The 23933-nt window shown below is 50.9% G+C and overlaps 3 protein-coding genes across 3 annotated transcripts; all 3 read left to right on the top strand.

The window, feature by feature from the left end:
- Positions 1-378: 378 nt before the first annotated feature.
- On the top strand, positions 379-1044 carry LOC108865069 (uncharacterized). The gene has a single exon (XM_018641723.1). It carries the CDS (start codon positions 379-381, stop codon positions 1042-1044), a length of 666 nt encoding a protein of 221 aa, XP_018497239.1.
- Positions 1045-5524: 4480 nt separating this feature from the next.
- LOC100903730 (peptide methionine sulfoxide reductase MsrB) lies at positions 5525-12483 on the top strand. The gene is made up of 4 exons (XM_003738494.2): positions 5525-5750; positions 8099-8175; positions 11499-11640; positions 11895-12483. Exons 1-4 carry the CDS (start codon positions 5619-5621, stop codon positions 12003-12005), a joined length of 462 nt encoding a protein of 153 aa, XP_003738542.1. The 5' UTR covers positions 5525-5618; the 3' UTR covers positions 12006-12483.
- A 7536-nt stretch (positions 12484-20019) lies between these two features.
- Positions 20020-21013, top strand: LOC100903587 (CTD small phosphatase-like protein 2). The gene is made up of 3 exons (XM_003738493.1): positions 20020-20212; positions 20325-20554; positions 20657-21013. Exons 1-3 carry the CDS (start codon positions 20021-20023, stop codon positions 20943-20945), a joined length of 711 nt encoding a protein of 236 aa, XP_003738541.1. The 5' UTR covers position 20020; the 3' UTR covers positions 20946-21013.
- Positions 21014-23933: the final 2920 nt, after the last annotated feature.

Genomic DNA, 23933 nt, shown 5'->3' with positions numbered 1-23933 from the left:
CCTTGCATTGGTCGCATCGCATACCCGGGTATCGGCCGGATCCATCATGCTGCAGATGCCTCATTCCGAACTGCTGCGAATTACTGGTCCTGGCGGTGGGGCATGAACGCAAGTCTGGCGCAGAAGACGGTCGTCGAAGCAGAACATCGAAGGATTATGCTTCCTCGAAACCGATACAGTGAAAGCTCGTTATAACGACCCCCATCACAACGAATTTCTCGGTACAGCGAACAAGGGATTTCTCCTCCTTTGGCCAGCTGGTTATGGGCCCAGTTTTCCCGACGGAAGTAGTCGCTTGATAAAGGATGCGAGACAGAGAAAGCAGAGCAAGCGGATAGACGTGTTTAGTGGTTGAAGTCAAAAAAATCTTGTGAGGCAATGGACAAATTGCAAGTCACTGAATTCGACGGCCACCGCGATTTCGAAGTCTGGAAGGTCCAGGTGCAACCGTATTTGATCGCTAATGGCTGGTTTGGGACTATCGATGGTTCCATACCCCAGCGACCCGGAGTGGACGGTGAAATTAGCAAAGAGTGGACAAAGATCGATGCAAAGGCTAAAGCGCTTCTTCTGAACTGCTTGGAGACGAAAGTGGTCCGCACGGTGATGGCAGTCCCAACTGCGAGTCAGATATGGAGACGACTGTCGACAATGTACGAATCGAGATGCAGGATCTCCGTCAGCCTTCTGCTAAAGGAATTCCACAGCTATAAGATGACAGACGATATGGACATGAATACTCATATCGCCAATGTCGAATCTATGATTCAACGATTGGGTGATGTCGGTCAGAAGATCGACACACCTCAGACAGTTTCAAAGTTGCTCGAGTTGCCGAGAAAGTATCGTCATTTAGTGTCCGCATGGGATATGTTAGATGAAGAGAAGCGAACCGTCGAGAACTTAATCCCACGTCTCATGAAGGCGGAGAAAATAGAGCAAGGCGACGAAAAACCCACTGGGAACGAAACAGTTGCGTTCGTCTCGAAGACTAAAAAGACTAAAAAAATTCAGAGAAAGCAAGCCCGATCAGAGGAAATTTAAAGGGAAATGTTATTTCTGCGAAAAGATTGGTCATAAGAAAAGCCAATGCTTTGAATTCAAGCGTGATGGCCAGTCCGGGCAGACTAATGCGAGTCGAGGTATGTGTGCCTCGGGGAATGATCGTGATGATCAAGAATTCCTATTCAACGTGAAGACTTCCTCCTCGAAAGATGATTGCGATGATTGGCTCGCCGATACCGGAGCTTGTCGCCATATGTGCAATAGGAGGGACTGGTTTACCGATTACAAAGTTCTTGAGAATCCAAGACCAGTAATCTCAGCTAGCGGTCATACCATGGATGGAGTTGGAATTGGATCGATCCGGATTGAGAGTATTGTCGAGGGTAAACCAGTCAGTGCGAGATTAGTCAATGTTCTTCATGTCCCTGGGATCAGTCAGAACCTTATTTCCATCGGCGAATTGGCTGACAATGGATTCGAAACGGTATTCTCGAAAAATGGCCTGATAGTGGCTCGTAACGGAGAAAAGGTAGCCATTGGAGATCGGGAAGGTAGCGGTCAACTGTATCGCATGAGATGTCGAGTTCTGGAGGAAATAAGTTCGGCGATGGTAGAAGACTCGATTCAGCCTCTAGACGTGTGGCATGAACGATTCGGACACGCTAATTATCAAACACTCGAGGCAATAATTCGACATGGAGCCGTGTCAGGATTCAGCGCTCGTGAAAGTCTCAAAGTGTCGAAAGGAGAAAGATTTTGTGAAGCCTGCTGCCTTGGTAAGCAAGCGCGATTGCCGATTCCAGCCTCACACAAGAGAGCAGCATCCTGCGGCGAGTTGATCCACTTTGACATTTGCGGTCCGATGAGCGTGGAATACCCAGGCAAATGCCGCTGGCTCGCGATTTTCGTCGATGACTTCAGTGGTTTCCTCATGGCCTATCCTCTACGGAGCAAAGATGAAATTTTCGGTGCCGTACAAGGATAGTGTTGAGCGGCATTCGTTACAGCGAAAACTCGGTAAAACGAACCAGTTTCGTCGGTCCCTCCGTGTTCGTAGTAACGAGCTTCTACTGTATTCGTCGATCGCAAAACAGTGATCCGTCGCTCGCACCTCGGGCATCTGGGGCCGGGATTGATGATGTTTTCGGATGGGTAAGTGAAGACAATAAGTAAAGTGGAAGTGCGGAGGCTGAGCACTTGATCTCAGAGACCATTCAGGCAGCGAGGAGCTGTGAGACCTGCACGATTCTCATCTCCACCAGGAATATTGCTTACTTAGAAACCACCGATGACATCACCTATTTTAGTCACCTTCAACCGATTTTATCATCGTATGAAATCACTGATCAAGATCTCACCTATAAATGTCGATGAGAGGAATTGAGCAAGGATCCGCGGCTCCAATCAGGCAATCCGAAGCTCTCGGGCTTGCGCTTTATTGGGAGTCATAGTCATCAGTCTCCAGCTGATCAGGAGTCATTGCGGAAAAGTAGGTGCGCGCCTCATTTCGCGAAGGAGTTTCCTTCAGTTTTGCAATTCCCAAAACTTCCCCGCCGTCATGCTCGAGCTCAGGCTCGTATAATCATTTCCCGTCCGACTCCTCGAAGCCGGAATCATCTCTCTTTCCGCTCTCCATCTAGCAGTCAGTCTCGTTCCCAATTAGGTCTTCTCGAAGCTTACCACGATCCCGCTGACAACTCCCCTCAGGCTCGTCTGTCGAAGTCGCGAAGTTCCCCTGAACACCGGATCGAGGGTCTCCGCGTGAGCTGGGACCATCAGTCACCCTCAGGGCCACGAGGATGTCCTTGCAGAGAACGCGACCCACGTAGCGCTCTTGAGATGCTCGGCTCCGACTGGGGTCGCCAGAACTGCTGAATGCCTTGACGATGAAAGGAACGTGCCTAGCTCCTGCATAAGTCTCTCTCCTGCCCGCCTCTGCCGCCTCCGGAACTCGGTTGGGGGTCTGTCCGGGCCCCCTGAACGTACCGTTGATTTTCTCCGCAGAATTTCCACATGATGGGAGTCCGCCCATCGATGGCGAGAAATAAGTCAGATTCGACGGTCCTCCACGTGAATCTCGATCACGTGGACGACATTGGGATACTGTGGCTGTTGAGTTCTAACGATGAGAGCCTTCGAGCTGCGCCCAAGCTTCGCAGCAATCACGAGACCCGAATGATTCCATCAGCTCCTTGAGAAGAAAGGAATGAACGAGTGCAGACTCATATCGACGCATTCACGCTCCGACCATCTCATCTATCTAACTTGTGTCTCTCCTGGAGAAAGATCGAGACCTTCACCGCGGAATGATGCGGCTGCTCGGAAGCGCGATGGGGGAGTTTCGGATATGCGGTTTGGCTCGTTTGCTCAGGATGAGATATGAGAATACAGTGTACCCCGCCGAATGGGACCACATAACATTGGGACCATCTCGGTCCCAATAAGCGGCTGGTCCGACTGAGCGGAGTGATTTCGACTGGGAGGTGATCCCGAGAGGTTGGGGGAAGCTGGCCAATATCTTCCCCTACGCTGCGTCTAACAGGACCGACCTCCGTTTTTTTCTCTGTCTGCGTCCGTGAGCGTCGCCGGAGCTTCAGTATCTCCAGCGATTTTCCGCTGCCGCTGTCTCATCGAAGTCCGTGCGCGATAGACCAAGCCGGAAAGGATGGCGTATCCGCTGTGTCTCAATTCAAGATCAGAGAGAAAATTGATCAAAGATTTCGGAATAATCATCGGTAGAAGAGCATGCTGAAGCTGAGCCGATTGAGCGGGGGAATTCTTCCGAGGAGTATACGGTCCCTGATCTTGCAAAGTAGTCAGGGTTGCCCTCGGCCTTGCCTTCACGCAGAGAACAATCTCGAGTCGACTAGGCGGACCTGGGGTAATGCCGCCTAACAGGGGTGTCGAATTCGTGGCGCGCTTCGAGCCATCGCGATCGAGTCCTTGGAAATCGAATGAGATCGGTGAAATAATTCCTCTCGTGAGACCAAACAAACGAATTTTCCCTCGACTCCCCGAAGGGTCAAATAGCAGTCTCCAATGGTCGATAGGCAAATACTCTTCTCAATACGTGAGTGAATATTTAGTGTAGCCCGCGGGCTTCTGCGGCACTAGAATAAGGTCCGCCGAAAGGTCAAGTCTGACACCTCTGCTACAGAGCCTCGTAACGATAAATGATTGGAAGGGCTGACGATAAGTTGATCCCTTCGCTATATACCAGGCGGAGATGCGAGAACCTTTTCATCATGTCACAATCAGGCCGATCAGATCTGGCGAGGTTGCCGGGTACGTCATTCGATGGAATTCCGCGTAGTTCTGCTGGAATCGGGGTGGGAATTCTACGGGAAGTACTCTCGAATACTTCTACGTTTCTGTATTCGTCTTCGATTCTCGTGGAAGCATGGCGAGCGGCTGACCTGAGTCTGAACCCTGCTGCGACCTTGTATGAAACGTTTGAGTGGGCGTTCATCGTTTTGAGCAAACAGAAACTCAGCCAGCAGCTCGGCTGCTCGAGCGAGCAAATGCCGAGCGACCCATCACCTGAGAGCCAGCTGTTAACAGTGAATCTTCTTCTGGCGATATTGATGATGATTTTCGCGAACGATGCGAGATATGGAACTCTTCTTGCTCTGAAGAAGATCTACCGACAAACTACACGAATTCCTACGGGAAAGTCGAGAAGGAAAATTGGCGATGCCATCGAATAATTGAATCCCGCTCGAGAAAACCTGAGTCATCGAAGGCAGCATCTGAAGAATGGAAAAATAGAGCAATACGACGATTCAGTCTATTCAATCTACGTGGAGTACAAGTTCTGCTTTATCTCAGGACAGACCCGATGAGGCAGCACAGGCACTCGAGGATGGACACTCCTCTGGATGGAGTCCCCAATTTCGAACTCGGGAAAGAATTCGATCCCACCGAGACAGCGATTTCGAATAGAGCCCACCACCCGGCGGACGCGGCTGTCTGCGCGGGAGCAAGAGCGAGTCGCGTGTCAGACAGAAGCGCACAGCTGTTTGATGGTCACCGTTGCTCGGTGTAGTACTAGGTACATCCGTTGGTGTGGGGGTCGGTTAGCGTTCTCGTCGCCGCTGCTGCCGCGGACAGTTGTATTGTCAGAAATTGAATGAGGGGTCGTATCGGGCCTCAATCGAGCCTTGCATGTCGCTCGCGGACTAAGCTAGTTCGTCCTCTCCCCCTCTGCGAAGTGGGAGAGTCGAAAGTAGAGAGGGTGAATGCTTTGGCAACTCAAGACCCATACTGCGGGCCAGCAGCAACCTAGAGCAGACCACACTTTTGCCATGCGTTGTGCGGTCTGATAGTCTTATCCGGACCCCAAGCGAGTTCCGTCTGCGAGGTTCTCCGTGATCGCCGAAGCTCGGGCACCTGGTTGTGATTATTTTAGCAGTGTCGTGAGGTACTGAGGCCTGTTCTCCGATTTTTACTCGCTGAGTGAGACGTCTGTCATAGCTGTGTGCATCTCGCCGAGCTTCTAGCTGTGATACAAACGGACGGGCAGATAGGCGAACACCAGGACGGACAGAGAAGCAGGCCCGTAAGCTAGCAGACAAACAGACAGGGCTGACCACAGCAAGCTCCTCCTCTTTGGCATGGGTGAGGCCGATAAGCCACTCACCCAGTTCGAAAAGATACAGGACCCTGCCAAACTCAGCGAGCAAGAATGGAGAGATCGTCTCACGCCCGATCAGTTCTACGTCTGCCGTCAGCGCGGAACCGAACCCGTAAGACAGCTGATCCTCAGCCATATGATAATGCCCGTTTCTGGAGTATCACTTATTCAATCTAAACCCTCGAGAGAATCAAAATATTCACGGGAATGCGGAAAATGGAAATTCCCGTGAGGATAGAGGTAAAGAGGGGAATTCATCGCGATGCACCGACGATGATATTCATCGAGGACGTCCGCGCAAGGAGCTGTCTCGACTTGAGACCCGCGCGAAGCGACAAACCGGCGCGGCGGGTGGCTCGGGTCCTCATAATTATTGAACCCTAATAAGTCCCCTCACTCTCTCGTAGTGCTTATTGATGGTGATTCCAAACCAGGATTCGAACTCGTTTCGAGAGCAAATAATGAATTTGAAAGGATCGCGATTCTCAGCATCAGCCTCTGATGCCTGCGCGATATTCCGAGTCTCGCCGCGCGTGTATTTCCGGTCTCGGTCTTCGTCGAATACAGAATAAAATACAAAAAGATTTGGCGGAAGTCGAATGGATCTCGTACCGTCTCCGGGTAGTTTTCTTAATTTGCCGGTGTGTCTTCCCGGGATCGAGTTTTCCGGGCGAATCGATACACCCACAAATACCCAGAATCCTCCAGTTGACTCTCTCGTACGACGACGTCAGTAATGGGCAAGAAGCTCTTTCGAAGCTCGTTTCCTCAATAGTGATTGTTCCGTATTTTGAGGCAAACTCAGCAAAATGATCGGTGGACGTATAGAGCAACAATGGAGGCTGACTTCTCGATTCCATCATTGAATTCGGATAGCCGGAGGAATTATTTTGAGTTCCTGCCTGGAATTCGTCACAGGTTCCCAAAGGTTTCCGAACAAGTCTAAGCTTGCCGGTAAGCGTTTGAAAAGGTGCAATCAAACGCTTCTCAAGACTTTGCCCCCCAGCATTGAATGAACGAAAGCCGAATCCTTTTAAATCCATTTCTCATTCACATCTCGAGCAGGAACGCGCGCCGGGAGAAGCCGGAGGGCGTCGGATCTGTTTCACTGAATGGCTGACCGTTTGTCTCAGTGACAGTCGTCGTCATTCAATTATTGTAACTTTGTATGGTCGCCCTGTGCTGCGGCTGTGACGTGGAGCGATCTTTGATAGACACACAGCGATGGCTCGAGAAGGCATTAATATTGAGATGAAATGGGTATCCACAAGTGTTCTATTCGCGCAGACTGTACAGATGGATCCATCGTTCGGACGGAGCGATGTGAGCAACTCTTTGATTACACTTGTCATTTTTGCCGTGCATCTGGGAACTTGCTGCCGGACCGAAGGTGTCTAGTTTTTTCCCCCGAGTTATCGCTTGTGAAAACTTCGCCGGACACGCGTGTTCGGCGTGACTTCGAGCTCCTCTTCTCATGAAGTCGACTGCGTCCGACGGCTTGCGTCATGCCGGTGGCCAAGGTCGACGTCGCGTCGTCGGTCGCTTGTTGCGGCCGCAGTGACTGCACTGTTCATCGGCGGTCTATTCGACGTTTGCGCTGTTGGACGTCTGCTCTGTTTGACTTCTGAATGAATAAGTGGGGGTCTGGTTCTATGTATATCGTTCTGGTGTCCATCTAAAGAGAATGATTTCACTGCTAGGAACGGGATTTGGCGAATGATCCTTGAGCTGATGAGTCGATGCATCGGAGTTCGATTGCTAGCATTGTTGGCGCATCCTTGGATAGTTGCTCGCAGTCTCGGAGAGGACCGCAAAGACCTAGTCCGAATTCCAATATGAATTGTCATGAGTCATCACCTCGTGTTTGCCCGGTATTCTTCGGTGGTTTGACATTCAAGCAGTGGATCAACTTCCAGAACACCCGTTCCGTGCACCAAGTCCCTGAGCACTCATTCCACCGCTCAGCTACTTCCGCATAGCCCTCGCCAAGTGCAGGTCGTGAATCACGCGACCCTGGTCGCAACTTGCCTCGAACACGTTCCTTCGAAAAAATGATTCTGCGCGGTCTCGGTGGGGCTTGGACGCGGAGACGGTGCCCAGCCTCAGGAATTCGTAAGGCGGAAGTCGGTTCCAGCGCACGAGCCGAATAATTTGCTTTCTCGTGGGGAACGAGTTTGCGGTCGATGCCTCCTCGTATTTCCTCCCTTTGGACATTGTGAGACCGATCGTTGCGTCGAAGACCGTCAACGGGAGACGATGCGAATTTGACATCTCAAGTGATCGCGATAAAACACTATGACTAGCGAGAAACCGAGCTCGATTGACCAACTGACTCGGTTCCTTGATCACTCAGAGCGGCTTCAAGAGTCAGACGAGCCCGGGAAATCAGAAAGTCAACGCTGAGCTCAGTCCGCAGAGGATTCGATTCATTTCGACGATCTGACCAGTTCTCATTTTCAGGCATACATTGGACGATACGTGAGGTTCGACAAGAAAGGGGGTTATCACTGCATGGCTTGTGACGCGTTCCTGTTCAAGTGAGTAGTTTATGTAGACAACACTCTCGTGAGTGTTTTGAGTCGAATGTTCTTCAATAGAAGGCAGGGGGTAGCAGAACTGGAGTCAGGACGTCTAACTCGCCTCCGCGTCAACGAAACGAGAGTTGTGACGGGACTCTTGCTCCAATGACAGAAGCTGCAATACCTCCAATCTCAGCAAGGGTATTCATAAGCGATGACAATGTCGAGCATGGAGCTCTTCAAGGTCGCACGACGGATTCCTCGCTAATATTCACTCCCAGTACACGGGGCTGTCGAAATTTGTCATGACATTCATCATTGGGAACCGAGAGTATCGAATAGTCAATGACAATGGAAGCATCCCATGACCATCAAAAGAGTGAGAGTCCGGACACCAGGACTCATGTGGCCGGTCGGAGACAATCGAGCTCTAAATTCAGCAATTATAGGTTGAGTGCCCATGGCTGCGACCTTGACATTCGCTCGGATCGGCTCTTGTTTGGGTGCGCAGGTGCGGTCGACCTTCTTGTGCGATACAGGGAAGCTATCTCAATCGGCTCTTGTGCTGGTCGATGTAACATATATTGACGCAGCATTGAGCAAACGCGATCGCAGGATGACTCATAGCAGCTTACACCGAGTTGCCGCGCCGTTCCGTGTTTACGGATATCACGAGCATTCTAGAATATTTTTGGTGGACCTCAGCTGGGGCTGTAAATGAGTTCGGCGCCCCTTCGGAATCAAATCAATAGAGAGCGATCGAAGATACTGCGGGGCGACGAAATTGCCTTCCCCACGTTCGCCTGCTCCCCTCTTAGGGAGCGCAGTATGTCTCACTGTCAGACGGGCCATGCATGATCTGGCCTAAGTTATTACCGTGGACGTTGATGTTTTGAGAAGCGGTAGAGTCGTCAGAGCCGCAGAGTCGATGAACATAGAGATTCTCGAAACTCATTTCAAATGTTCATGCATTTTGGAGAACGGCTTCTGTGATCGACAATCGCTTTCTCGGAGCGCGGTTTCCATCCCGCGAATTTTGCCGTTCGACGGCGGCCCGCTGGTCAACTTCAGCTGGTACCAAAACAGAAAACATCCTTGGAGATCTTCTGAACTTTCAGAAAACCACTCCATCACGCGATTCGTTGTAATTTGCCTGCGCTCATTCCGAGTTCCTTGGGTCGGCTAGCTTCTCGGCTCTTTCGGTTTTATCGACATCGCTCATGGGCGCACTGCAGGACAGAGTCGCAGTAATCCTCTCACCTGATTCTATGAGGCGAAGGATTGTTTTGGTTTGAGCGACGACGAATTCGGCCGTGGCGTCTGATTGATCATGCAAGGTGCATTCCGGATACCGATATCGAAAGGAGCAAAACTTTCGTTACCTGGCTCGATATCCAACGCTGGAGTCCGAGAGCTTCGACTCGATAGCCTAGCGCATAGGAGGAAGCGGTACCGCTGATCTTGCGAGTTCTGGGTGTGGACGAAGGACCGAGTCTACGCGAGGGCGTAACGCGCGGCCAGTGCTACCGCCCCCGTCTCTGGGACTGACATCACTGGTCCACTGACAACAATCTTCCGCTTCATAAACGAACATGTAAGCTTCCGGATCTTGGCTCGAATTCGCTCCCCCGGTCTCAGCTTCTACGACTTGCTCGATCGACAGCCGGCTCCAGGTTCGTCCGGTGGTGGGCTGGATTACGAGATTTCGGGATTCGATTACCGGAGTTCACGTTCAGATCTCGAGCGTCTGCCGAGTCAAATCTTCGAGGCGTGCTCTTCCGGGGTGGTGTTTCATTCAATCCTTCCGTTCAGATCGAGCTTCGTGGGACCCTTGATAAGAGCTCATGATCGCTCTACCGTGGTCGTCATGACTCCCGCTGTTATGCAACGGCAGCCATTGTGTTGGCTTGGCGTTTTCATGGTTCAAGCAGCTAAATCCCGCTCGTAGAAAGCTCATGAGCGTCCTGAGCATTCCCGTGCCTACCGCCAGAGCTCATCGAACAGTTAGCCGTCCACGGGCTCCGAAAAGTTCGATCAGGTGATCGGCGGATTCTTTATCTCCAGAAACTTCAAGTCGCTTGTGACTCAGAGTTTCTCGCCCGAGCATTGATTATTCCGCTCCGAGTGAGAGTAATCGTGTGCGTTATGATAATTCGACTCGATTACTATGATTCTCACCCGGAGTTGAAACCCTCGGTGTCAAGTGCTCCTCATGGGAATCGCTTCTGGTCCATTCTGGTTCTACGGTACGCAACAAGCTGGCAAGGCTCTCTTTAATCGAAATTTGATGTAGTTACATCCTCGGAATCCAGCAGAGTATCTCCCGTTGTCTGAACGAATATCCCACCGACGATTGCCGCGGATAAATCTCGGATTTCGCTCCTTCTTCTGCGCACAGTGCATCGAGGCGGTGGGGGCTGATTAGTCCCAAGACGGAAGACTCGGCTCGAAGCATCCAAGTCTGAGCTTTCGCGCGAAGAAATTCATTTTACGCTTTTGCCCGTTCCGTTAAGCGAACTGGATCATTCCAGGAAGCGGCCCTGGGCATCAAGCACCGACTCAAGACCACAGAGCCGCTGGCGGGCCGTTCGCCCGCGAAGCGCTCTTCTTCATGAATGCTCCCAGCACCATTAGTAGTATGATCTTCTTCTCACCACAGCGATGTCTTTCCCCGGCTCTCGTTCATTCTCAATTCAGCCCGTCCTAGGTCTCATGACGGAAGGAGGGCTCGTTCGAATTCCACTAATCCCAGGACCCAGAACATTCATCGAAGCTCATTGGTCTTGTGTAAAGGTGTCAGGAGCAAGCCGCTCTTGCGTCCAAGCGGCGCGCGACACGGCACGAGCGTCACAGTTTGAGAAACAAAGGGGAAAGAAAAGTTCACCTCTGCGAGTCCCTGGATCGAAGAACCCTCAAGGATCTAATGGGTGACTTCCAATTTCCCCCCGTTTACGAAACTCACGAGCTGGAAACGCTCTGTTGCTCGGCGGTGGAATCGTACCCCTTATGTTCCCGATGTCGCCAAGAAAAGAAGAAAGTCTTTGATGACGCTTCTCTTGGAATACTTCATTGTTCTTCTCGCGCTGTTGCATCTGGAACCTGGAGTCTACAGCTCTCGGTTTCGATTATCATATCATCATCCCACGTCTCCACCGTTCTGGAGAGCTCGAAGCTTCAGACGGAAATGGACGTTCGTGGACAGACAGAAATATAATGAGCTTTTTATCTATGATGCTCGATATACTTCCGGGTCAGTTCTGGACTCTGTCCGACTCCAAGGAAGCACAGCCCCACACTGACTTCCTCGGCTATCAAATCACGAAAAGTATCTCGAATTCTAGGTCGGAACACAAATATGCTTCTAATTGCGGATGGCCGGCATTTTTCGCTGCGAAGACCGACATCAAGGACGGAGAGGAGACCGTAGTGCGTAAAGAAGACAATTCACTCGGCATGCGGCGCGTAGAAGTAACGTGTCGAAAAGTAAGTCGGCGTTGACGCTCTTGATGGTATCTCGAACCGCTGGATCTTCCCTGTACTCCTAGAATGTATTCTCTGTATTCTGATAATTGAACGTCGAGAGAAACATCACAGGAGGCGATGAATTTAGCCGGGACCCATTCTCATAATGAACAGCGGCTCCGTCGGAATCTTCCAAGCCATCCAAAATCAGGCCCGAATGACTTCACACTCCATCGTTAGCATGTCCTTCTACGGGAACCCATTTCCGATTCCAGTGTAATTCACATCTCGGCCATGTTTTTCCTGACGGACCTCTTCCGACGAGAGAACGCTTTTGTATAAACTCAATGGCCATCAACTTCCACAAAGAAGCCAGCAAGAAGTAATGTGATCTACAACGAACATCGTCGTCTAGTTTGCTGGCGATCGCCAGCGACTACGGAATGCGTCTTCAATCACTCATCTACCATGACATCATTTGTTCATCCATCACAAATCATCCTCCGAATAGATAATATATACAATATCTCCGACCAATCACTTTCGCTAAGAAGCAACTATAAACCTATTCGTTCGCCTGCATACACCATTTATTACATCGGGAGCAAGTCCAGCGCGATAAGAGATCGCTGTCTCCTAGGAAATCTTCACGAGGCTAGAATCGGGTTTCCTCATTGCTCCCAGCTCGTTGAACTTCCTTCGTTTTACCTCGTCCGAGAACTGAGTATACCACACTATACCACACCAGTAGTGCTGATACCACGGTCGTTAGACCGAAGTATCAGCACTTGACAATTCCCATGCTGATGACGCTGAAGCCAGAACGGAGTCCTTCCTCAGCGTCGGTATGTCGCTACGAATCTCCCGGTTAGTCCCAAAGCCAGAAGCACTGATTAGTATCCGGAATTTGGTACCGGCCGAACGAGCGGACAGCATATTGACACCGTGTAAGGGTCAGACTTCCTCTGTATATTTCGTTTACGGGAAGCTGGCTCACACAAGATTTCTATTAGTTCACCTGGTTGATACACAATAAAGTTGTAGCGAGTGATTTCCAAGACCAGTGCCATTCTATTCCGGGGGGTTGGGACTCAATGTCCGCGCTGGGTCGTGGATGGAATCCAGCATTGCAATCGTGGATACTTGAGGCTAAGACGAGACGTACCCCACCTGCCACGGACATCGGTAGCAACTCGACTTCGCGGTGTTGCGCGCGCTCTGAGGATCGAAGTACGGTTGTAATACCCCCGATCTCTATGGTTTGCTATCGTCATAGGGAATAAGTTCAACGCATAGTAATCTGATAGTAACCCGAGTAATCTGATATTCTAGATAATCTGCCGATATAGGGGGAGGGGTATTGTCCGCCGATGCGGTACTTGAGATGATCATTACACGACTCTGTCAGCGACCACGGAAGAAAGCCGGCGAGTAGAGGCGGAGACCTCAATGAAAGTTGTCCGAGGCAATTACACAAGATTGTGTTCGCGAGAAAAACCCGAGAGTCTCTCGAGAGTGCAAAGCCCAACTCTATTTCGCGTTGTGAAGGTCCAGACTCCTCAACGTTCGGAGCAGCCCGGGGTTGGAGGAGAGAGGCCGAGGTCCCCATCGGCCTCGGTGCCCGCTCCCACCTGCGACAGCATCGACGTGCCACTTCGGATTCATTATTCTAGATTGTTCGTGGGGCCTACGAGTGGAATTCCGGAGACAAAATCAATTACTAGCTCGATTCCGATCTGCTTTCGGGAACACCGAATGAAATCGCGACTCCGTCGGCTGATTCACGCGCGGAGCAAGGGCCTGCCTGCTGTAGCCTAAGCTCAGAAACGGTCGCCTCGCGACACACAATCGGCTCCTCAATTTCGGCCAAAGTTCGAGACAGAACCGCCGCATGCTCGAATGACCGAACATGAGAAACACTGCTTACGGTCCGATTCATTCGAGAGGAATCCGTTAGGTTCCCGGGAATCAAGCTCCTAATAATTCCAGAATCGAAAGATTCACATAAGAGACTTCGGGGAAGCAAGCTCAAATGTCTACGACAATGGAGCCTTAGAAGGCTTTTTCGATGATGTCAGACGTCGGACGTTGCCGTCATTCGGGAACGTGTAGCCCGGCTCTGAGCGATGACCTTAAAGGCTCTTCTGGGCTGTCATCCGGTTCTTGACGTTTGGGGACATCACGATGCGTTCATGGAGGGACAGGGCACTAAGGAAAAATCACAGATACTGAATATGATACATCTGGGACGGGCGGATACTCGTGTCCGGGCGCCCCGAGGGGGGGAAATCGGGGATGTTCCGAGGCAGATGGACGGGAATGAACATTCCGCCCTTAGAACTCTCGTGGGCATTGGGGGAATCACTCAGCTCATAGTACTGATGCCGGATCAGCTTATGGGTCGAGGGATCTCAACATCTTGAGGTCTGTTCCGGGGCTGGAATCGGAACCTATGTGTTCAGGGGAAATACTGGTGATCCAATCAATCCGATAAACCTAATCGGAGGCGTTCATCGGTTTCTATCAGACATAATGGAAATGATGAAAAAGGGCACATCCTCGCAGAACCTATCCGAATACTCATTCGATCCATCCTCGAGATTCTAGATCCAGCCCAAACAGCTCCTCGAGCAATAACCGGAGTGCTGTCGCTCGCGAACGATGATCGCGATCCCGTATCCGATTCCAATACTCAACTTTCCTTACTTGTGAAAACGTCCTCAGCTCGATGTACACAGTGCATCTTCCGCCTACGGGATTTCCAGACAGAATCGAGAATAGACATACTTGACGCATTGACATCTCAAACCGAAGGAATGATCTGGATTTAAATCCTTCAATGCGATAAAATGACGACGGAAGTGATCCGTGGATCAGTGCCCTGCATTGCTCGTACTCTGAATGCCCTTCGATCCCCGAGCCGCAACCCATACGCGACCGAATAATTATGAACGGGCTCCGTGAAGATCCTCGCGAAATTCATTCAAATCCTCGAGAATTCCACACGGTACGTCTCTCCGAGTTCAGTAATCATTTGTTCGTCTTCCGGGGTTCTTCAAGGGTGATGTGCAGAGAGGAGGAGATAATTTTCTCGATCGTGATTTGGCGCATTTTCCGCTTGAGAGTCATCTGACTCATCTTGATCGCGTATTTGGAGGGAGCAGCCCCCTGCCGTCACCTCTGGAACTGCCGAGCAGGCTGGCGAGGGAAGGCGCGGGTAGACGGCGTGTTTATCTAGATTTGAGTATCTGCACCCGTGTAGCTCCTTCTGAAAACTAGGGACGGTTACGCTCACTTATCGTACCTAACAGCCTGGATGGCAGGCGGGTAGGCAAGCAAGCAAGCCCGGCAGTCAAGCTAGCAGCAGCACACGATGGCCCTCGGGCACCGTTCGGTCGCTCCGCCTCGACTGCGCGCGCACCGCCCATGCTTTGGAGGGGGCGCATCGGGACTCACGACGTCGATTTCCGCCTGTCAATGAATTCCGGTATTTCTATCCAATGCCCTGACCGGATCCCGAACGTCCTGTCCCAGATTCCTGAAGTCCGAATCTCCTCGTGCCGATTATCGCCGAGGATCTATTTGGCGCCGAGCTCGGCTCCACTTCCACGACAGATCACATCCTTGACCACGTCGCCGAGTGCTCTCTCTATCACATTCGGTGGCACTGAGGAGATGCAGGAGCAACCAGCTACGTTCTTATAGAAATGGTGGCGAGCCAAGGCGACGGTCAGCACGTCCTCATTTGCCCGGCGGCCGAGTGGCTTCAGCTCCTCATCCCGTTTCCCAAGCAGTGTCTCATGCTCCCCGAACTCTGGATTGGTGTCTGAGCCGACCCGAGCCGAGGATACGTTTCCAAGTGGGTCAGGTGTTGGTGGCGGGACGACCACGGCGGCAACGGCGGCAAAGCATTCATCGACCAAGCGATGAGCATCCCGCGTGAGTGCGTGTGAGTGTTCCCTAGAGTGCAAGTGTACGACAGCACCAACAAAAGAGCAGCATCATTCGAACGAGCTCGCACCGGATCGGCATGAGAGGTAAGTGAAAAGTGTGACTCGGAAGTGTAGCGGCGGCTTCGCCGTCAAATGAGGTGTTTGCGGAAGGAGAGAACCAACCGGCTCGAAGATCTGGACTGTATTTGTTTACCTTGCGGCGTCAAGTGGTCTCGAGACAGTTCGGCGAGGACGTTCTGTCGTCAGTGGCTAGATCGATGATTTTCCTCGAAACTGTTCGAAAGCGTTTCGCGCCACATGAGTCATCTTCGAACGAAGCTTTTGCCTCTGCGAGGTTGACTGTTGACGCTGGTATGGCCAGCTCGTAGCTTCCTGCTTTCGACACCGTTCCATGCCAAGGTCTTCTGTGTGGGTGTTTTGTATTTGTAAAGTGCATCGCATCAATGCCTGGTATCGAGTTCATGCTCGCGTGCTCGAGGAACCTCTTGCGAGATACTTCCGCGCTCAACTCGTATCGCATTCCTCCCAGTGGCGAATCTCAGCGCGGGGATTTACTCTCTACGCGATAATGCTCCGTTAGTGATATTTCTCCTAGCGGGGGAATTGGTGCTCCGGTCCATGAGTCTTTTCGAACTGGTAGTTTTTAGGCGGCCCGCCACCGCTCGTCTCTCGTTTCGGTCTCTCGGTAGTAGTGCTTGTGTATCCCTTCGTCTGTCCGTCCGTCTATCCATCGGTCCGACCGACCGTCGGTCTGCTTGTCCGCCGTCACCGGGCTCGCTCAACCTGTACCGTCACGTTTTAGCGATAGGTACTCTCGCTTCGATGGCCGACCGTACGCGCGCGATGTCGTGTCACAGGTGGTGTAGAGGGAATATTTCGCTGTTCCGAACACATTCGCTTCCACCTGCCACCGCATACCTCTGACCGCGGCTTCTTCGGCTCATGTCTTCCTTCGCGTATCCGCATTCGTTGACAGACGACGCATCCGACTGTTTGACGATCGGTGCGCGCCGCTGAAACCACTGAAGACTCGTTTCTCCGATGATAAGGTCGTTGCGGGCTGCTCTACTCCACGGTGCGTCCTCTTTCCGTGAACAATCGCCGATGGCTGGATGAGTTGATCTCCAAATCGTGAAGGACTTTCAGATTCTGACTGCAGGACTCGGATGTATTAGGTACCCGGAAAAAACTTCTCATGCCCAGTGGTCCAGGGGCAGTCAATCTGTGAAAATCAGCCTAAGGCTCCGGATAGAGGCTAGCGCACCTCGGATCTTGCCGTCAAAGAATGCCGGATCACGTCGCTTATCAAGGCGCCGCTCTTTAGAGATGTATTTACGCTGATGTCGGGCCCTTATTGCCCTCTGATAAAATCAGAACGACCGAGGATTTCAGTCGGAGCGAAAATTGTAGCGGTCGAAAACACGGTGACTGATCGATGAAGTACCAATACCTCTGTATTGTGGGACGATGAGGCAAGCTGCCGTTTAGAATGAGTTTCTTCCTCTCTCCGGAACGTCTGCTTGAAACTTCACAGAAATGACTTGACGGTCGTGGGAGCAGCGGGAATTGGATTGCTCCGGATGAACAACAGGGCTCGCTCAGTTGGAAGAACGGAGTCATGTCTGGCAGAACGGACCTAAACGTAACCTTGGAACATTATCGAGTTCTGCTTCCGCATTTCCGTCGTCGGTGATTCTTTTCTGCTTTTCTGATGCTTCGATCCCTAAACTCCCGGAATTTGACCCCATGATGAATCTATTGGAGCCTTGATCTCTGACTTGACAAGGCATGCCTCCTCCATGATACGTACGCCGAGTGTAGAGATTCGGAGTCACGCAGCTGCTGATCGATATAGACCAGCGATGGGGTGCTATCATGGAATTTGTAATCCACCCCATTCGTCATCCGTCAACCGGTCGGTTTATCGGTCTGTCAGCGAGAGGAGCAGATAGATCCAGTGGCTGTGTTTGTTGTGTAGCTGGTAGCAGTATTGACTCGCTGTTCCGGGAGATATCTTCCTGCCTAACACAGAGACAAAGAACACGACCGCAATCGAGGCGAGTGCCGATATAGCGTGCTAGGCAAATCCTCACGTGAGTCATCCGTTCTTACGGCGCGGCGGGTGGCTGGTTCTAAGGCGGTCGGTCGGTCGAGCGAGCGACGGATCGGTTGTCGAACCCAACTGCGAAAATGAAAGTGAAATGAATTAATACTTGGTCTAAATATTAAAGGAGTCTGCTGGACCTGCTCGTTTCACTTCCATGGCGCTCAGGTTGTCGGCCACAGGTGCGCCATCTATGACCAGCGGGAGCCGATTTCAGTCTCCGGTAGTTTGAGACTCGACCGGCGACATTCCGCACAAAGTTCGATTTCATGAAAACCGGGAATCCCCGACCATGAGGGAGGAGAGTCCCGATTCTCTGGCAACTACATGATAACTATTCTGGGGAATATCTGAGGGATTTGCCGGAATATCTTCCCGAACATCGTCGGAAGTATCACATGAGTGACGGATCATCATTAGGCGGAATAAACGTAGACGGAGAAGGATGCGGGGGCTCATATCTGAAAGTTCATAATTGCGCCGGAAATAGGGGAAACATTTTTCGTACAGGATAATACGGATAGGAAACAATTCGGATAACGCCGCATCAAGGGGGATGGTTTCCGAGCAGTGGGTCCGGATGGCGCCGAGAAGCGCACTTGTGAGAAGTTCTCCGTTCGCCAACGCCATATTTCGGAAGTTTCGTTCTCGCATGCGCTAGTTAGCGTCGGACCGTTGGTGTCGCGGATTTCACGTCGGGGCGAAGTTTCGTGTTTCGGTTGAGCTTGACTGGTGACCTGCTTGCTCTTCGTCTTCGTTGATGATGAGCCGCGTGGAGCCAATTCACAGCAGCCATTGTTGCTGGCTGGCGGCTTCGTTTTGAAGCGCCGATTCAGCTCATCCCGCTCGCTATTGCCACTGATTTCCAGCACTGCTTTGTCGTTCTGTTTTCGTGAGGGTATTGCTCGTATCTCTCTCTCGGGAAGATGGGGGCGGAGTGAAGGAGGGCACGCCAAATGCTCCCTATGTTCCCCCAGGAATGGAAGGGGAATCACTCGAGGGTAAATTGTATCCGGGAGAATTCCGGAGCTCAGATCGATCTTCAGGAACGTCCTCAAAGCCCCACAGGCTAAAACTACGGTCATCGACGTGGTGGGGAAATCCTTGCGTATCCGCTCCAGGGACAACGGGCGAAGCCGCCAAACTATTCAAAGCTCCAACCGAATATCCAGCGCCGTGACACAGTTTCTTTCTGAGAAGAATGTGATCGTTGGTTAGGCGGAAGCTTCAGCCTTCCCGCTCGCCGCGCCGTCAGAAACTTGCGCAAGGCTGTGGGAGTCTTTCATAATCACCACCAAGCCATCGCTTTCATTTCGGAAACGTCAGTTCATGATTCAGCTGGCTCCGCATTGACAATCTACGAACTCCGGATTTCTCCGTTGAGGTTCTGTTCTCGTCGACTGGGCGCTATCTGTAACTCATCGTGGCTAGAGGTTTTCACAAGCTGATCGGCTGAGATTTACCGCACAATAACAACATTTTATTCTCCCATTGGTTACAGGGAATCAGATCATGTGAGCTCCAGGGAAGGATGAGTTGCAAGTTGTAACCGGTTAAGCCTCGAGCAAATCGCCCAGACTGCATCGGTGAAAAAGAGGACGCGTCTGCGTCCGCAAACTTGACTACAACGGCGGAGCCCGCAAGCATCCCCACCCCCGGGGTGGGAGGGAAGATTTTCTCACCGGTCTACCACATATTCGATGAAGGTGAGCCCGCGAGAGTCCTTGAGCTGTGTCTCCTTGAGGTCGGGTGGGAAGTCAATGGAAAATTCTCCGTCGATAATTGAAACGGATTCTATGAGGAAGATTTCGTATATCAACCCTGGGCCCTGGGAGCCGGGAGGAGCACGTCACCGCCTCGCCGTCTGAGGGACTGGAAGGATTTCTTCTTTCAGACGCCAAGCTCGGCTTCCAGAGCCTTATCGAATGCGATGACGACTCGGCCGATATCGTCATTGACGAATCGGAACTGAACAATGATTCGTCATCAACAACCGCATCGTCTCAGGGTGGCTGCAGCCAAGGACACATACAATCGCTCCCGACGTATGTTGACGAAGACATTGTCCTCATTTCTAGTCAGGACGAACAAGCTCCGACGTACCCATCATTCGACACCTCCTGCAACCACGACGAGGTGAGACTCGATTTAGGGCCTTGTACTCGGGTGCGGGGTAATTTTCGGGAGAATCTCAAGCTGCCAGTCTTCAACCAGCCAGTGCTTCTCGTCAGTGCTTCCAAGAATGGAGACTGTCATCCCCAAATTTCAAGCCTCGGATCTCGTCTATCGGAATGTTTAACGGATTTTTTCGCAGACGTATGGAGTCGTCATGCCCATCAACGGCATGCAGACGACCGCAACGCAGGAGTCAGACGACGATGGGACCACAGCATCGAAATCTCCAACTTGGGATACCTTCGATTTGTACACATTCATCCGCAACCTGCCGCCCTTGACGGCGGAGATGCGGGCGCGTTGCCCAGCCTTGCCTCTCAAGACACGATCCGCTCCGGAATTCTCACTGGTCCTCGATTTGGTGAGCGAATACTTCTTACTCAGATATTGAATCATCACCAACTCATCAACCCGGACGCATTCCCGAGCTATGATGAATTCATGCTCCAACTGAGCAGAAACGAATTTTCCAGGACGAGACACTGGTCCACTGCAGTTTGATGGAGCTTGAAGGAGCAACATTCACTTTCCCTGTACTCTTCCAAGGAATTGAATATAAAGTTTACGTACGCACACGTCCCTTCTTCCGAGAGTTTCTCGAACGAGTTTCCAAGATGTTCGAGGTGATTCTCTTCACCGCATCGAAAAAAGTTTACGCCGACAAGCTCCTCGATCTACTAGACCCGAAACGCCATCTCATTAGGTCAGCAGGCACCACCGCTCTTCCGATATTCTCCGCCGGGTTCCGGCTCAGGATTTTTCGCCCAGACAGCCAGCGATGCCTAATGTAACTCTCCCTTTCCAGATATCGTCTATTTCGGGAACACTGCGTTTGCGTAGCAGGCAATTACATCAAGGACTTGTCTATACTAGGTCGAGATCTTTCGAGGACAATTATCATCGACAACTCACCGCAAGCCTTCGGCTATCAACTCGAAAATGGCATCCCAATCGAATCCTGGTTCGTCGATCAGAACGACCGGGAACTCCTGAAACTCCTCCCGTTTCTAGAGAGTCTCGTGGCAAGGAGTGAAGACGTGAGACCGCATATTTGCAACCGTTATCATCTTGCAAGTTTCCTGACGTCCGAGTGACATAAGTCCGGGCCTCCGGGGCCCGCGTATACTCTAGTCGAATTTGGCAACGAGCTATCGTCGAACGATCAAGCGTCCACTCTCAGCCTCTGAGCAGTTGTGGGAATGATACTGGAGCTGTTGCGTAGAGTCGATCTGCTATCCAATGTGTAACTTGAAGATTGTGAACTTAGTTGTTGGAGTTTTTTATCCTACTGGAGTCGACACGGGGGCTCGCTTCCGATGAGCGCCTGCGAGCAGCTGTTTCTCAGGCTAGTCTTTGGAAATCGTCGAGGGGGAGAGCACATTTTGCGTGTGGGCCAAAGATGCAACAGTCAACTCGCGTCGGAAACCCCTCGATCGAAGTCACGAAGATGGAATCAGTGGTTGGCTTCCGTCAACCAGCGAGGCAGTTGAGTTTTTTATGTGGGAGCTCCGAGGTCTTCAGTGTCGACGCTCGTAGACTACTAGGAATTCGCAATATTATTAAAAAGTTCCATTCTGCTAGGACAAATCGCTATAGCTACATTTTTGTGGAAGGAACAAAACTCGTTGGGAGTTTGTATATTGAACGATACCGACTTGAGAGCGTTCTATACACTGGATCGTGTTTCATACTCTCAAGTCGGGTAGTTGATCTTGAGCTATACGTCGTTTCCTGCACTGTCTTCCTGCTGACCTTCCCTACCGGGGTCCTAGCGGTGCCGCGTAATTTGGTGCGAAATCCACGGAATAGGAGCGATCTGTACGTTTCACACCCGAAGCGAGGGAAAGCGACTTTCGTTCCCCGAATTTAGGTCGCTGGAGACGGGATATGAAAGGAATAGTCTATGGATCCCATCGGAGTCCTCTGAAGGGGACTCTTCGTAAGGAGGAGAGCTTGCTCGTGCGGAGCCGTAACTCGCACTCCGCGCTCCACAGCAAGCATGAGCTGAGATCAGACTTCTATCAGAGATGTAAGACGGAATCTGGGTATTTGTTCTCGGATCGACGTCCATTTCAAATGGTCAACCATGCGGACGCGGAGACGCCGTACCGAAGAGGTTGTTCCGAGGATTCAGCCATCAGGGTGACGTACACGAGAAGGGCTCCACCTCGATCGATGCGGAAATTCTCACCCGGATTTTGTATCGACACTGCAATTGTTGCGCATTACGTCTGTTCGTAATTCTACTTAAACATACCACACACCCACTACCGTGCCCACATTGAAAGGAATTAGCTTGCCGATCACATTGAGTGCTTATCATAGCACACGTATTGAGATATTGAATATGTAAGCATAAATTATTATGAACAACTTATACCTAATTATTATATCATCTACATTCGTGCATATATTGAACGTCGATGCGGAGGTTCGTAAGGGTAGATCTAGGACCCTGTCATCGACGACGCTGAATTCTCGTCAGCATATTGATCGCTAGTTTCATGCTAGAATCACCTAGTCGCATCGATACTCAGATGCGCCGAAGTCAAGACGAGAAGTCACGAGATTTTCTAGTCTGCGAACAACATGTTATGGACATCATATCCCGTCATGAGAAACTTTTCCAACGGAACCATCGTCTCGACAAGTGCAGTATATTTTCTGTTGATGTTTTGTAGCTATTTGTAGAGTTTACATATGCGAAATAACGGAGATATTTCGGAGATCGATTGCGCCCTTTTGTGCGAATCGCAAGCTCCGTGATCGTATCGAGGACGAGAGCGATCTCGCTTAGAGAAATCGGCGTCGGCTGTTTTTTGTTGTTCGGACGACTCATAATTGTTAGTACTTAATTAAAATTGCAATTCAGACGACTATGAATCACTCCAGAGACGCAAGAGGAAGCTCGGGGTGGATCGTCGATCCTCTGGAGATATGATCACCGAGGTCCGCCTCCGCAGTTTGTGGAACGTCTGCCAAGATCTACTCGCAGTGCAATATTTACAGTCTGGAAGCCGATCACGGATCGTTCTCACCTGACGGTGCACGAGTTTTCGGAAAACGCGTTTTAATACGTGATAGCTTTTTAAGGAGAATTATTTGAGATAATGTATTTCTCTGAGAGGGATGCAAAGGAGGATACCCACCGTGGTCCCTGTGACTACACCTTTCTGCGAGCTGGTTCGCCAGACCAAGGATATAGGGAGACGGAGACTTCATATTCTCTGAGTCTGCGCTCATTCTCAATTGACACCGTAGGAACTCCCTCACGTCTAGGATTCTTTTGAGGTTTCCTTCCGGTGGTCTGTTTCTGTACTATGCCAAAATCGAGCGAGTTCCAACCTCTCTCCCTCTTCACTGCTCAGACTACCCACGGAGCGGACAGAGAAGAATAGTTGAAATCCTCCTCATGTAGGCTACAGCGATGTGAAGACGTATGCTCCCCCGACACTCTCTGAGTGTCCTCAATGTCGGGTTGGGTGTTCTGCGGATCGACTCTGAGTGAGTGCAAAGAAACTCGATCCCCATTCACGGCTCCTGTTCCGAATTCCGAGTTGCCGTCTTTCCATTCACTGAAAGTTTTCCCATCCAGCATTTTCCCAAAAATCGATTGTGCGTAATTTTCGACAGTCCCAAACAGGTCTCTGACACTTCGTAAAATCAAAACAATCATCGCACATATATTGCTGTAAAATGAAACTATCATCGAATGATCATTATATCTATGAATTGAACGGAAGAGAGATTTAACTGAGTATATAAGTAGATACAAATATATATTGGGATATGAATGTAATCCACATCACGAATACAGCGCTTTGTGTAATATTACTGGAACGATTCATGTTATGATAATAATTATTATTCTAAATAAAATCACAGGCTACATTCGGAGACTTTCGAGACCCGTATTCACTTCAGCGCGGACCTCCCTCCGGAGCAACGGGAGAGTTCCGGAGAGGTTAGTTCGAGCGAGTTATTAGATCTCTTGGGAATACAGCAGGCGACGAATAAAAAATCGCTCTCTCTCTCCTGGATTGGAGCGATTCCCTCCGAATTCAAAAGAAGATTTTTTATTC

Source organism: Galendromus occidentalis, unplaced genomic scaffold (genome assembly GCF_000255335.2).
Source record: "Galendromus occidentalis unplaced genomic scaffold, Mocc_1.1 scf7180000076006, whole genome shotgun sequence".
NCBI classification, from domain to species: domain Eukaryota; kingdom Metazoa; phylum Arthropoda; class Arachnida; order Mesostigmata; family Phytoseiidae; genus Galendromus; species Galendromus occidentalis.
This window is presented reverse-complemented; position numbering and strand designations above follow the sequence as displayed.